The sequence below is a fragment of the Mastomys coucha genome, unplaced genomic scaffold, assembly GCF_008632895.1.
Source record: "Mastomys coucha isolate ucsf_1 unplaced genomic scaffold, UCSF_Mcou_1 pScaffold12, whole genome shotgun sequence".
NCBI classification, from domain to species: Eukaryota; Metazoa; Chordata; class Mammalia; order Rodentia; family Muridae; genus Mastomys; species Mastomys coucha.
This window is the reverse complement of record NW_022196894.1, coordinates 19,459,249-19,474,394: the sequence shown is the minus strand read 5'-3', so window position 1 is coordinate 19,474,394 and position 15,146 is coordinate 19,459,249. Positions and strand designations below refer to the sequence as shown.

Genomic DNA, 15,146 nt, shown 5'->3' with positions numbered 1-15,146 from the left:
TCATATAAGGTGCACAGAGACACTAGAGAAAGATGGATACAGTGAACACTTGCTTAAGGAAGTTTCCTACCTCTGCAGGGAGGCAGCCCTTGATGGAAAGGTTGTCCAATGTTAGCATAATCATAGGGACATCTAATTCCATCATTCAACCAATGGCACTTCTCCCCAGAAACCATAGCTTGAGTTTTAGAAATACATGCTGATAATGTTTTCATCAAAACATTATCAAACAAACATAACAAAACAAAATTGTTAAAAACCAGACTTTCCAAAACAACATGCCATCAAGATTTACAACAATCTTGTAGTTATCTACAAGAGATCCAGAGACTATGAAGCAAGGCTTTTGTATTGAAAGAGGGTTGTGTTGAAAGAGGCTGGCCTTGAACTCAGAAATCTGCCTGCCTCTGCCTCCAAAGTGCTGGCATTAGAGGCATGCACCACCACTGCCTGGCCCCTCTCAGGTTCTTCATTTGCCTCTTGAACTTTTTTCTTTTCAATCATTTATTTATCTAGTTGCCTTAGCTTCAACAAGGTTGATTGACAATGATCCTTATGAGCAGGTAACTGTGAGGACAGATCGCCTTCCCTGTCTACAATGAGCACAACTATCTATGGTGATAAAGTTGTGCCCCAGAGCAGGAACACTCTGTGCTAGAACTAAGTTGTCCCACCTAGGTGATAACAGCGACAGTTTTCTACAACCTTATTGTGGAACCAGAACTGACATAATCAAACATTGGCACAACCAAGATCAACCATTCTGTCTGCTATTCACAAGCCAATTTCTTCCTTCGTATCTCTTTTGCATAAAGTTGCAGTGTTCCTGTTAGGCCCCGGAAGACAAGCTTGCAGTCACCTAACCCATTTATCGGTTCTTCCCAGCATGCCACACTGATTAAGCCTACTTTTTGTGATCTTCCACTCTGCTCACTACTTTGGATGGCATATTAGAACAAGTGGCCAGTTCTAATGTTGGGACTCTAAGCCAGGTCTTTTTTGCCTAAGGCCTTGGGAACAGTGTCTCTTATAATTGTCTGTTTTAATTTCATCTTGAAGATGTTATGGTTCCTAACGTCCCTTTCTGTCTGATTGTTGTACTTGAGCAAGGAAGAAAGCAACAGCTTATTTTCCTTTTTTAAAATAAAATAAAAATTTAGAACAAAAACCAGATAACTCTCTTTTCATAGACACAGAACCAAGACTCACCACCGGCCTTCTATGATAGTTGATTTTCTTTGTCAACTTGATTAAGTCACAGACGCTATTTATTTGATGAAACATTTCAGGTATTTCTGTAAAATAATTTCTTAATTAGAGATGACATTAACATCTATTGATTTTTTTAAAAAATTATTTTTATGTGTAGGTGTTTTACCTGCATGTATGCCCATGTACCATGTGCAAGCCTGATATCTAAAGAAGTCAGAAAAAAATCTCAGAGCCTTTGAGATTGCAATTATAGACAGTTGAGAGCATCCGTGTAGGTGTTGGGAATTGAACCCTGGTCCTCTGGAAGAGTATCCGCTCTTAACTGATGAGAGATCTCTCTATCTCCTATTAGTTGGTTTTGAATAAAACATACAAAACTCCATAATATGGGTGGGCCTTGTCCAAATGGTTGAAGGCCTTAGGAAGGAAAAGCCTGAGGTAGGTGTCCTGAGGAAATGACAGTTCTGCCTCCAGGTATCTATCTGCCTTTGGACTTGAGCTACAGGACCAACCCTCATAGGACTCCAAGCTGCTGGTCTCAGTGTGTTAGCTACAGAGTTGTGTGATCTGGCTCCTCAGAATGGATCCATGTTAGCAGCTGTATGACCTTCAATAAATCACTTCACCTCTTTTAAAAAAATCTTTCATGAACAAACACCATGATACTCTGTGTCCTACAAAAATGAGTAAAATTTACCATTGTGACCACTAGATGTCAGGAGGTAAAGTGTCAGTCTGTCTCTGGTTTTCTCTGCTCCCCCTCTCACCCTCATCTCTTCTTTGACCTACTGAACTATTACCTACATTTGAGTGCCCCAAGATTTTGGGAGCTGACAGGTCTTAAACATTTGCTGAATGAGTAAAAAATTAAATAAATTCCAGGAATATTTCTGGACTTTTCTTTCCACCTTTAGTGTCCTGCCCTTTTACCTATTAAAAGAACATCTTTTTAAAGCATGGTGGTGGTTTAGAATGGAAAGATAAAACAATTGAGAGGAATTTAGAGAGAATGGAGAGAAAGCCATTACATCACCCTTGTTTGCTTGTTTTGAGGCCTCTTCTATACAGCCCAGGGTGGTCTCAAACTCACAGTCATCCTCCTGCCTTTGCCTCCTGAGTATTTGGATTGCAGACTTGAACCAACATAGTACCATAACTCCATGTTCAGCAGAGCCAGTGCCAAACACCATGGTTTTCTAAGTGGACTTACTGTAAAACACAAGGTGATAACAATGGATCAAAATGGTCACATACTGATATTGCTGTTTTATTCTATTCTTACTTTTGGTGCATGCTTGAAAACTTACATAATGCAAAGTTAAAATGAGAATGGTCATTAGAGACTCATAAATATTTTGCTTCCTTTCAATGAGACTGAATTTAAGCCATCCCAGGGAATCTTTGCCTGACAGAAAACAGATGAAGCTTTTCAGTGGATAGGGATCTGGAGATGGGGAGAGAGATATCCACCCCTTTTCTTTGCATAGGTAGGGACCTGCATGGTCCAGCACACAAACTTCCGGATTTGTGGTAGGGTTCCACATTTATCCTCTGGGCACTGGAGTGGCTTCAGTGCTCACACTGATTTCTCTGAAGTATTAACAGACCTGAGCTACCTTGTGAACGGAGGATACAAGACGAAGCAGTTGCTACAGTGAAAGCCATGTGCTTAAAATTAAGCAAGGAAGCAACAGACAGATGGTGTGGGGTGCTTGCCCAAGACAATGATATACTTTGAAGTAGTGCTGTGTATGTAGTGAGAATTTTGTTTCTTCTTCTTTTTTTAAAACAAACAAACAAAAACAGTTATGGTATGTGAATATGTTTGTTTTAATTCCAGATGTGGGACATGGGGCTGCTTCCACAACAGCTAACTTAAGATTTGTCTCATGCTCTGGCAGGGGTGTGCTTCTGCCAGCTAAAAATAGGTTACATTTGGAATTCTGGAGACTCTCGAGAGGGTATAAAAATGCCAGAGACCCAGAGGCTGTGGAGGCTGCTGCCCACCCTGCTGCAGCTGGTTGCTGTTGCTGTGAGCAAAGAGATGAGAAGAAGAAATTGGATATCCTGATGACAAAGATTGTACTTGCCCCAAGGAACTTGATGCCCTTAATCATCAGGAAGTAGTTTAAAGAGATCTACATCCCCTTTCCCTCTAACTTTCTTTCTCACTGGCCTAGTGTTGTGGGGTTAGAAGGGATTGGGGTAAAGGATCATAGGTAATCTAGGAAAGTCGCCAAAAGTATAGCTACATTTGTAATACAAATTAAGTGAGAGAATAGAAGGATATGGAAGTTCACACCAATGATCAAAAGACTGTCTAGAGACAGCAACATGGTAGAACCTACTTAATTGACATCCATGAATTCAAATTTGGAACCCATACATGTAGACAATTTTGTACCATCAAGAAAAGAAAAACCATTATGTTGCTACCTAGCTGTATCCTTATTTTTCCAAGTGCCTGATGCTTATAGAGGAACTAATTGATAAGAGTATGGGTGGTTCTGCTGTTGAGGAGCAGGCAGGGTCAGCATCACCTAATAGGAACTGCCCTTTGAACTTTGTCCCCTAAATGCCTCCCTTGCCTTTCCCTGCTTCTGCTCCCACCGAGGAGCCAACTCTAAACAGCCAAACCGTTTAATGGATTTACATTGAAGCTTGCACCAAGAACCCACTGTGGGAGACACCACAGAAAGTTCTGTGCTCAACTGAAATAAAAGTGCAGACCTAATGGCCAGTGATCGACTCCTACAAGACGGAGATTATAAAGTGTCTCGAGACGGCTCCAAAGAGTGCTTACTATCTATCGCTCCTTGCTCCAAGGGGGTGGGGTGTAATAAGGCCACTTAGTGCTATTAAACCTTGAACTCTACCTGCTCAGGTTCCTAGGATGCTGTGGTGTCTCCTAGACACCAGTATCTGAAGGGAGACAAAGCGGAAGTTAGTGCTTCTTATAGGAGGTGAGACCTGATCTGGCTGTGAAGACTTCTGCCAACAGAACACACGAGGAGAATGTGGAGGAGTAGGTATGGTTTTAGAGGCAGCAGACAGATTCCTATAGCTTGTAAGTAGCTGCTTGCTCTCCCCCTAGTCTGTAGTCATCGTTGCCGTCTAAAGCATACTTTGAATGAATGACTGCCCTTGACATGTGGGCTACGATTATCTTATCGGAATAACTCTGACCAATGCTCCTTACTAGGGCTAGCTTCCAGGGACTCCGCATTTTTCTACTAGTCAGACTCTTTCTTAATTTCAAGAAGTAACGCACCTGGAAATAATATTTAGACATTGTTAAAACTTGTGAAACATCAACAAAGATGACAAGTACTGTTTTACTTGTCAACCTGCACACAGTCTTCTGGCCACTTGGCGGACTTTGGCAACCATGAGAAGCGGCTGGAAGGACCATGCTCCAGGCTGAACTTTTAGAAAGTTTTAGGAAGAGACAAGGCAGTCTCCAGCCTACGTCCAGCTCATAATATGTGCACAGTTCCTGGATGAACTGTGAAAAATCCCAGCCCTTAGAAGGGACAGAACTAGAGAAGGCTGGGGCTTTGTGCCCGGGTAAACGGCTGGTCTGTGAACACGTGGTTTACGTCGGTGGTGCGATCCGGCACCTCAGCTTGCCTTTTGGCATTCCCTTTGTTAGCACAGGAGGATCGCCTTACTTGGAGCGCAGCCGGCTCTAGGAAGCCAGAAGTGCAAGGGGCAGGAGGCCGTAGCAGCGGCTCCCATTGGCCCAGCGAGCGCCCCTCCTCTCGTGGCGGCCCAGAAAAGGAGCCCCGGGCTGGCCCAGACATCAGAGGCGCAGGATACCTTGAGAAAATGGCTGAGTATCTGAGGCTGCCCCACTCCCTGGCGATGATCCGCCTCTGCAACCCGCCAGTCAATGCCGTCAGGTAACACCGCCGGGACAGTGGGGTGTGACGGGTCTGGGTCGGGGCTTGTCTCAGCTGAAAGGACTGGCCAATGAGCAGCTGGCTCTGGCCTTCCTTCCGTCTGTCAACTGTTGACCCTCCTGAGCGCTCACGCCGGGTTCTGGCGAGTCAGGAACCTACCGAGGTGAAACTGGTGCAGCAAGTGTCTTGTTTGAACCCCCTTCTGTAACCCTCCTGCAGGCTTGCAACCCCAGCGTCTCCGTGAAGCCAAAAGCTATAGTTAGCTGACTCGTAGAAAAGTAGAGTTTAGTTCCCGTGCCTGTCAACTCTCCCTGTCAAAGGAGGCCTACTTAGTATTTTCTGAAAAGCTGAAGTTTCGTTTACTTCACCTGCAATGCCCTCCTGGGTGCAATCAATGTACTTAGCACATCACTGTTAAAAATGAGATCTGTTGTCTTTTTGAAAAATGATGTTCATTTTTCCCTGTTCATTCCATATCACCGGTGAATAGAGTATAATTCTATATTAGCCTCAGGAGGAGTCACCCATACATTGCAGAAATGGTGGACAGGATTGTGACAGATACTGTATAACTTTCACTAGTGAGACCTCATTAAAACCCTTTTCCTAGGTGAGAACTTACAGCCTAAAGGACAAACCTAGGTACAGTTCCAGCCCTGTTCATTCTGCAGGGGAGAATGCAATGGGTTTAGGCTTGCTTTCGGGGAGGGAGGAGCTGGGGGAAGGGGACGGGAGCATGAGTGACTTTAGAGCTGCCACATTGGAATCAGCCCCCCTCAGCAAAGATCACGACTCCCTATAGCTGTGAAGAGCCCCTTCTCCTAATCCTTCCCAACCTATAAGATCCTTTAGTCCTTCCCAGAGACTCGAGGGTACAATTAGGGCAAAGAGGGGTGGCTGGATAGTCAGGTGGTGTTCTGGTCTAGTCCTTCCATGAAAAGTCAACCGCCACCAAGCCCAGCATTGATGATCTTTGGCAAACAGGCTCAGCCATATCTGGTGAAAACTCCCACCACAAGCTGTTGGAGCAAAACCAAACGGATGCCTGGGAGGCACACACCTGGAATCGCAGCATTCAGGAGGCTACTGGCAGAAGAAACTGTTGTTGATCTATTCAGGCCCCGTCTCAAAAAAAAAAAAAATCTTAAAAGCAAAACCAAATAAACAACAGAAAAGAGAAGACATGTTCATTTTAACTGAGATTTTAAACCACACTGTTATTAGATTTTATTTTTTAAACTTAATTATTATTATTTTATGTGTATGGGTCTCTCACGTGCACGTATATCTGTGTATCACATATGCCCTGGTGCTCACGGAGGCTCAAAAAATTAGTTTTGTTGTTGTTGTTGTTTTGGTTTTTTGTTTGCTTTGAAACAGGGTCTTACTTTGTAGTTCTGGCTGACCTGAACTAGCTATGTGAACTAGGCTGGCCTTGAACTCGCAGAAAGCCACCAGCCCCTGCCTCTCAAGTATTGGGATTAAAGGTATGTGCTACCACCCTTGGCTTAATTCTGTATTTATGTTAATGTGAAGGATGGCATTGATTAATACATAATATGCAGAGAATACTAGCCACTTTGGGGGTGGGGCGGAAGTAAATTACTGATCAAGGCCAATTTCACTCGAGATCTCAGCGCAGAAACTAGGAAGTGGTTAGCGCATGCGTTTTCACAAAGAAAGCATAAACAATATGATTCCGTATCCACATGGGGCGCTCCTGTACTGATAGGGTTACTTGATAGAGGGATTCTACCGAACTCTCTGTTTATGAGGCGCTATGCCCATCAAGAGGTAAGGAGGGAAATGTCCCACAGTTTCACAACCATTCCTTTGGGTACTATCTGGTGTGTTCCTAACATTTAGCCTGCTAGGTCCCTCCCCAGTCAGGAGAAATCTTAAGGTAAATGAAATGGAGACTGTAAATGACTCCACACTTGTAGGGCCTCCTTGTATCTCTGAGCAGCCTGTGGTCAGTCCCCTGCAGTAGTCCCCTTTCTCAGCGTCTGCTTCGGCCTCGTGGACGACATTTTTTTTTTCTTTTAGACCCTACATGTTCCCATGTTTTCCTCTGAACTTTAATTTAGGTAAATTGTTCACCACCTTTAACAGCTTAGCATACTTGTTTTTTACTTTAATTATTTTTTGCTTCCCTCCCTCCCTCCCTCTTTCCCTCCTTTCCTTCCTCTCATCTTCCCACCTTCTTTCTAATTTTATGCAGGAAGCTCTTTCTTTCTATGTGAATGAGGTATTGTAAATTGTCTAATTCCTTGTTGGAGTGGCAGCCATGTTTTGCTCCACTCTGGGAAGGTTCAGCTTCTTCCTAACTACTATTCCACAGAGCAATGGTTTTCAACTTTTTTTTATTACTATAATCTACTTAGTTTAAAAAAAAAAACCTTAAATTTAATTTAAATACATAAAATTTGAAGATGCCAAAATGCATACAAGGTGTAGAACTGAAAACAGAATTTCCTGAAACCCAGACAATCCTTATATGCTATAGATTTTGGAATGTTCTAGTTTTATGTTTCTTTATCTAAAACAACAACAAAAAGCTGGTTGCAGGTCACAAATTTGATATGAGAAGCTTTGGTGTAAGGAACAAAAGCCAGAAAAAAACATCAGTAGGAAAATCCTGCCATGGTCAAAGAAGCTGAGGGGTTTAGACTAGCACTCACAAAATGGTACCTTGAGTTTTTGTTTGTTTGTTTGTTTGTTTGGTTGGTTTTCTTTTGTTTTTGTTTTTTTTTATCTTTATATAGGTGTGCTGTACATGCATGCACATTCAAATCCACGTGTGTGTGTGTGTGTGTGTGTGTGTGTGTGTGTGTGTGTGTGTGAGAGAGAGAGAGAGAGAGAGAGAGAGAGAGAGAGAGAGAGAGAGAGAGAGAGAGTTTGCTTACACCTACGTGCTCTGTATTGGAAGGTGGTGGTTGACCTCTTAATTCTTCGCTCCAGGCTGAGTCTTGCAGTTGAATTCAGAGCTCACCAATGTGGCTGGTCAAGTTAGCTAGCTTTAGCCTGCCCCAAGGGTCCCTGTCTCCTGGCCACCACACCCACCCAGCATTTACATAGTTCTGGTCTCCAGTCTTGCTGCTTTTGTGCCAAGTACTTTAACTGAGCTATTTTCTCAGCCAGTGAATGTTATCATCACTCTAGACTCCACTTACACATCTGAGTTTGAAAGGAGTGGGAGGGTGGGAGCAAAGTTGGGGGGGCAGGGGAGAGCCAGGAAGGGGGGGTGCAAAGTGTGTGTATGTGTATGTGGGAGGAGAGCCAAGGTGCTTTCTCAGATACCTCTCAGTCAGCTGAACTTAATAGAACTCTATCAGTTACAACCATTTCCCTTTTCCCGTTTCTGAGTTTTTCAAGGGTCTAGAAGAACTTAAGAGGAAGGGTGGGCTGGAATGAGAGAAGTCTTGTCCTCTCCTAACACTGACTGAGGTTAATGCCAGCTCAAACTGAGACCATCTCTTAAAAATAGCTAGTCCTTTGTATCCCTAGGCTCACACCAGTCAACCATAGATAGAAAGTGTGGTTTTATCCAGGATGTTTAGGGTTCTATAATGTGTGTGTACATGCATACACCTCCTTTTTTTTTTTCTTGTATAAAAACTATTAACAAGCATTTTCATTTTCTGGGATATTATTAAACAGTCTAGAGATTAATATATTTTATATGCAGAATGAGACTTTTTCATTAGGGACTTGAACATTATGAGGAATTTGGAATTCTGGGAGGGATGGAAGTCTTAGAACCAATTTCTCGCATATACTGAGTAGCAACTGCATGCAATTTTTTGACTTCTAAATATTCTGTAATGCTTTTAAATCTATTTCATGATCAGATTGGGTTTCCAAGTAGCCAGTTAAAAGGGAGAGGTTCTGTTTGCTCTTCTCTGGGTTAAAGGGTGAAAAGTGACTAGGGGAGAGGTAACCATCGTGTCTCCTGAGGTTTGGACTCTTCGTTGCTAGCCTAATTCACTAAATGTTCAGATAACACACTTAAGAAAATGCTTTCCTTTCCTTCTTACCTCCCTCCTCAGCCCTTTGCTACTTCTGATTGTTTGTTTGTTTGAAGTTACATCTTCCTAGCTAGGTGAGATATGCTAACTGAAGTGATTTTTCCAAAGAAATAGTTTAGCTCCTTCTTTGCTAGATTAGCCAGCCACACTTGCTTCTCTTTGCATGCGTGTCAGCCCAGTTTCTGAGTGTGCAATGTAGAAGACTTTTAGCCCTGCTCTGAAAACAATGGTGTTGGCTTTTTTTTCCTTCTGTAATTCACATGTTTGATGTTAGAACTGAAGACACACACTCATAACTGAAAAAAAAAATTTTAAACCAAACTTACCCCTAGAGGTTTCTTTGGCATATTTTCTATGTTTCTGTTTTTGAAAAAAAAAATACTGATTGTTTTTTAGATGAGGCTCAATTTGATAAAGCTAAGGTTTAAAAAATAAACAATAGTTGAAAATAAAAAGCCATCTGTGGTCAAAGAAACTGAAGGACATGGTGGACACTCAGGAAATTCCTCTTCACTCTGCCCCCACTCAGTGGGCACTCGTCTCCTTGCTCTGTGGCCCCCACGCAGTGGGCACTCGTCTCCTCGCTCTGTGGCCCCCACGCAGTGGGCACTGGTCTCCTTGCTCTGTGGCCTCCACGCAGTGGGCACTGGTCTCCTCACTCTGTGGCCCCCACGCAGTGGGCACTGGTCTCCTCGCTCTGTGCCCCCACTCAGTGGGCACTCGTCTCCTCACTCTGTGGCCCCCATGCAGTGGGCACTGGTCTCATTCTGTGGCCCCCACACAGTGGGCACTGGTCTCCTCGCTCTGTGCCTCCCACGCAGTGGGCACTCATCTCCTTGCTCTGTGGCCCCCACTCAGTGGGCACTGGTCTCCTCACTCTGTCTTCTTTTCCTGGCAGTGCGGTGATGAGGAGATGCTTGTCCTGGCTGCTGGGGTCTTTCCAGTGCCACGAAGCTTTGGTCCCTCCTGAATCACCTGAGTGTTTAAAGCTGGAGCATTCCTCAGGGAACACAGGAGATGCTTGACCTGGTGGCTCACAATTACCCTTCACCTAGTTACCTTTCTCCCCTTAACCTAGAGAAAACCAAACAAAGCTATTTTCCTTTTCCAGTTTTTTTCCTGATTTATGAACTTTCCCCTCAAATTACCACAAACATAAAGAGGAGAGGCTAGGTAAAGTGGGAAGAAGCAATACCTCACCCTAATGGTGCCCACAGAGGTTGTTTGGACTCAGTTGAGGTCATTCCTAATCCAGAAGGAAAATTAGCCAGTCCTCTGGTTTTCATGTCTGCCGTTCAGCCAACCCTGGGTGAGGAGCTGCTCACATCCATCATGGAAGGTTCCCTAATGAACACATAGATTATTTTTCCCTTTCAAATATTTTTTGAGTAGTGAGGTCTAACACATATTTACATAACGTTTCTAGGTTATGGGCTATTGCAAGTAGTCAAAAGATGATGTGTGTACATTAGAATACCACCTCATTTTCTATTAGGGACTTCACTATGTGAGGGTTTAGATGCCTTGGGGGAGAGGGAACCTATCTTCCACAGGTGCTTTGTGGACTTGTAAATACTATGTAGCAGTTCTCAAGCTGTGTCATGATACAGTTGCTCATTAATCAAAAGCAAGGGCTTTTATTTCCTCCAGGTCCAAGGGTGAAAAGTAACTAGGGGAAAGAAAATGATTATAAACATGCTTACTTAAGTAATCTGGGGCTTTACCCAGACAAACAGTTTAAGTCTGTCATTGAGTTTAGCCAGACATGTTTGTTTGAGTTCAGATGGGTGCTGGCTTAGTGTAGGTTTGGCACATGCTTGGTGACTGGGCCTGGTTCTGGAAACAGTGGATCACAGGAACTTGTGTGTGTGTGTGTGTGTGTGTGTGTGTGTGTGTGTGTGTGTGTGTGTTCCTGATAGCATCCCATCCTTTCTCTTTATTTCTAGTTTTTGAGCTTTCAGTGTTACCAAAAACATCCATGAAAAGAAATGTGTGGTTGGGATAGGAAAAGCCAGTCTCTCTTTCCACCACCTAGATGATTTCGATTGAGACCAATCTTTCATTGTTGTCTGAGGGTTTGTTGGTGCTGTTTGCTTTGGATTTCTGAAACAAAATTTCACCCTGTAATGCAAGCTGGTCTTGAACTTATGACAATCCTCTTGCCTAGAGCATCCAAGTGCTGGGATTACAGATGTGAGTCACCACTAGCTGTCATTCTTTACCCAGAAGGAAGATTCAGTGACCTTCCTTATCCCTGGGTCTCCCATCTGCCATTCAGCCAAAACAGATTTTAAAAAAAAATGTGACTACACACGGGTTCCTGAGGCCTGATAAACACAGAGGCTTTCCATCCACTTCTGTAAAATCACCTAGGATACTTCCTGGGAAATCTGAGTAGTCCAGGGTCATAGGCTTCACACTGCTGATCCACTCTTCCCCGTAACAGGCCTCCTCCTATCATAGTCTAGAGTGGGCCCTAGAAGGGAGCCCACGTCTGCTCCACATGCCTTGTAACATCAGGACTCATAATCTGTTTTCCTGATCAGATTTCATTTCTAATTAACCAGTCAAAAGCGAAAGGTTAAAAGATAGAAAGTAACTAGGGAAAAGGTAGTTGTCATGCAAAGGGAAATCAGCTCCTTCCTTCCCAAAGGATTTCCTTGTTCTGTTTTAAGGAGGTTCTCACCAATTTACCGAGAATTGGCTTGTTCACCAAGTGAAAATATTCCCAGCTTTTCCTCTGTTTTATTCTTTTCTTCTCTCTCATTTTTAATTTTTTTAAAGATTTACTTTTATTTATTTTATGCGTATGAGTACACTGTACTATACAGATGGCCGTGAGCCATCATGTGTGTGGCTGCTGTTGAACTCAGGACCTCTGCCGACCCCTCTCACTCTGGCGTAATTTACTGCAGCTTTCTTCAGACACACCAGAAGAGGGCGTCAGATCTCATTATGGGTGGTTGTGAGCAACCATGTGGTTGCTGGGATCCGAACTCAGGACCTTTGGAAGAGCAGTCAGTGCTCTTACCCACTGAGCCATCTCACTAGCCCTCATTTTTAATTTTTAATGGGAAATTATCTTTCTAGCTTATCGAGTCTTTCTTTTTTCTTTTCTTTTCTCTTTTTTTCCTTTTTATTTATTTATTTATTTTTAAAAAGACAAGGTCTCATTATGTAGCCCTTCCTGGCCTCAAGCCCACAGAGATCCACCAGCTTTCGCCTCCCAAGTGCTGAGATTAAAGGTGAGAGCCACCGTGATAGGTAGAGTAGCCTATTGAACTACTGTTTGAATAATTCTTCTCTCTCCCCCAAACTATTATAAATCCTTAACCGCTGTCTTAGCCAAGTTTCTTTCTATTCCAGTCGAAGTCTAGGGTCTCTGAAGAAAATATTCCTACAACTTTCCCAGAACACTGCCTTTCACATCTCTAAAACTGCCACCCTGTGGAAGAGACCGTGTATTTTACCCGAGCTACAGGCACATGCACACAAAAAGCAAGGCTGAAAAGAATGCTTCTTGAACTCAAAACCTAACCTCATCTGTTTGGCGGGTTTTATTTTCTTATTTGTTAATTTCTTTTGGAAAAATTGCACAAACTTGATTTAGTAAACTTTAGATGTTTCCTGCTTGTTTTGGTTTTGGTTGGTTGGTTGGTTTTGGTTTTGGTAATTCCAAAGGTGAGAAGGGCTCATGTAGTACAGCAGGGGATGGGTCACATGTCTTCCTAGGGACTCTCATCTGGCCCAGTCAAGCCTGTGATTGGTAGCCATTTTTCTTCTTTTCTGTTTGTGGGTTTTCAAAATGAACAAAAATGTGTAGAAGAGAGGAGGGGATGGTTGCCATGCGAACCCCCAGCCCTCTCCCCAGTGGCTCCCAGGAGAGGGAAATCCAGGAGACAGTTTGACTGTGGGGTCCATACCCACCATTTACCCACAGAGAAAAAAGTGTTTGGTCCACAACAGTGGAGTTCCCAATGGGGATGTGACCTTTCTCTTTTGTCGTCATTGTCGAGCAGTGCATTGTGAGCTGTGCAGCGTGCATGTGTTATGGTTTGTTGTCAGTAGTTTGGGAATGAAGACTTGTATAGGGTATGTGAGAGTCCTGCAGTGTTTTATCTGCCAGACTTGGATGTGTGAGGCTGGGGGCACAGTTTCCCAGAAGAAATTGCACCTAGATGGACAACAACTCCTCAGCCTTTTGGACTTCTGAGTATTATGTAATGGCTCAGATTCTATTTATTTCATCTCTTAGTAATAAATCATTATGTAATGGCTCAGATTCTATTTATTTCATTTCCTAGTAATAAATCAGGAGTGGGAGGTTTTGTTTAATTGTGTGTAGGTAAAAAGTAACCAGGTGAAAGATAATTATGGCTCCTAAGGGCAAGTATCTACTGTAGTCTGTAGAGCTTTATCTTGTTGATCAATGCACCTTGTCTGTAACAGTTTGGTTTTTGCATACAAGGAAGGTTTGTTCTGGCCAGAATACACAGAATTCCAAGCAAAACTGGTTGGAGCTTGCTGCCGTCTTCCTTGCAGCTGACAGCCCATGATTTTCGAGGCCCCACCTCCTTCACCATCCTAACCCACTTGGCAAATTCTCTTTCCCGTGTGACAAACTCTCCTGAATGGGCTCAGGAGCCCTCCCTACTTTTTGAATGGAGACAGACCTGGAGGATGTACCCTTGGCTCGAGTTCCTGTTCCTCTGGGACAGTTACCCTCTGGTTATAGCTGTATTTTCTGTAGCTGCCTCCCTCGTATACTGAACCTGGGTAAAGCATCTACTGTAGGCCTTGCTCAATGTTTCTTCGCCCTTGCCTTTCCCTCCTAAATTAACTAGGGTGGAATTCGGTTTCCACAGACAGAAAACTTTCAAAGACAGTAAATGAAACAAAGCGACTTCTCTCACAGCAGTCCAGAGTAGCTGCTGCACAACCCTCGGTGTCTGTCCTGCCGTCCTCCGTACATACCTTCTACCTCTTGGTATGAGAAGAATACTTCTGTCCAGCCATTCTCACCTGTATTCTTGCCAGGAGTAGGAAGGAAAGCAAAGTAGGAAATCATGTCCACTGCTTTCCAGAAATCTTCTTTAATCTTGCACGTATCAGAGAACTTAGAGCCTAGGGCAGACTGTACTGCAAAGCATGCTAAGAAATGTAGTCTTTGTTTTGGGCCACCATGGATCCAATTAAGAAGCAGGCGTTAGAAGAAGGTGAGAGGATGTTTGAAATAACTAGCGGCCCTGCCACGTGCCCTACACAGGCTCTCCTCTATATTTTCTGTTTTGCAAGCATGAGAAATTGAAGGAAAATTTGTCCCTCCCAAACTTCTGTGCCGCCTGCCTTCTTTGTCCCTTACCGCCACACTCACATCCTACACTTTACATGGCAGTTGCATTTGCCTACCAGGTAACTCTGTACTTGCGATACCGTGCATAATACATTTAGAACTGGTTACTAACTTTTCATGATCAAAGTTAGAGCACAGGGAGGAAAAGAATATTGCTTTTAAAGTGGATTTATCTTATCAGCCCAGTGCTTAATTGACAGTAGACATTTTATTTCTTGAACAAATAGTGAAAATTCTGTGGTAAGAATCTCTATTTTGGGACTGGTGAGATGGCTCAGCAGTACCCTTGGGCTTAAGGGCTCTGACTGCTCTTCCAAAGGTTTTGAGTTCAATTCCCAGCAAGCTCACAACCACCCGTAATGAGATCTGATGCCCTCTTCTGGGGTGTCTGAAGACAGCTACAGTGTTCTTACGTATAATAAATAAATAAATCTTAAAAAAAAAAAAAGATTCTGTATTTTTTTATCCACCATAACTTTTCAGTGGTTCATTAGTAAAGAAATAATAGGGTAGAAATTTAATTTTGAGCTGGGCAGTGGTGGCTCATGCCTTTAATCCCAGCACTTAGAAGGCAGGGGCAGGCGGATTTCTGAGTTTGAGGCCAGCCTGGTCTACAGAGTGAGTTTCAGGACAGCCAGGGTTATACAGAGA

The 15,146-nt window shown here is 43.4% G+C and overlaps 1 protein-coding gene across 1 annotated transcript in view; it reads left to right on the top strand.

Annotated features, from left to right (window-relative positions):
* The first annotated feature begins 4,861 nt into the window (after nt 1–4,861).
* Ehhadh (enoyl-CoA hydratase and 3-hydroxyacyl CoA dehydrogenase) overlaps nt 4,862–15,146 on the top strand; it is a 31,729-nt gene continuing 21,444 nt past the window's right edge. The window contains exon 1 of the mRNA XM_031363501.1: nt 4,862–5,114. Coding sequence (XP_031219361.1) covers nt 5,041–5,114 — 74 coding nt within the window. The 5' untranslated portion in view covers nt 4,862–5,040. The remainder of the gene's footprint in view (nt 5,115–15,146) is intronic.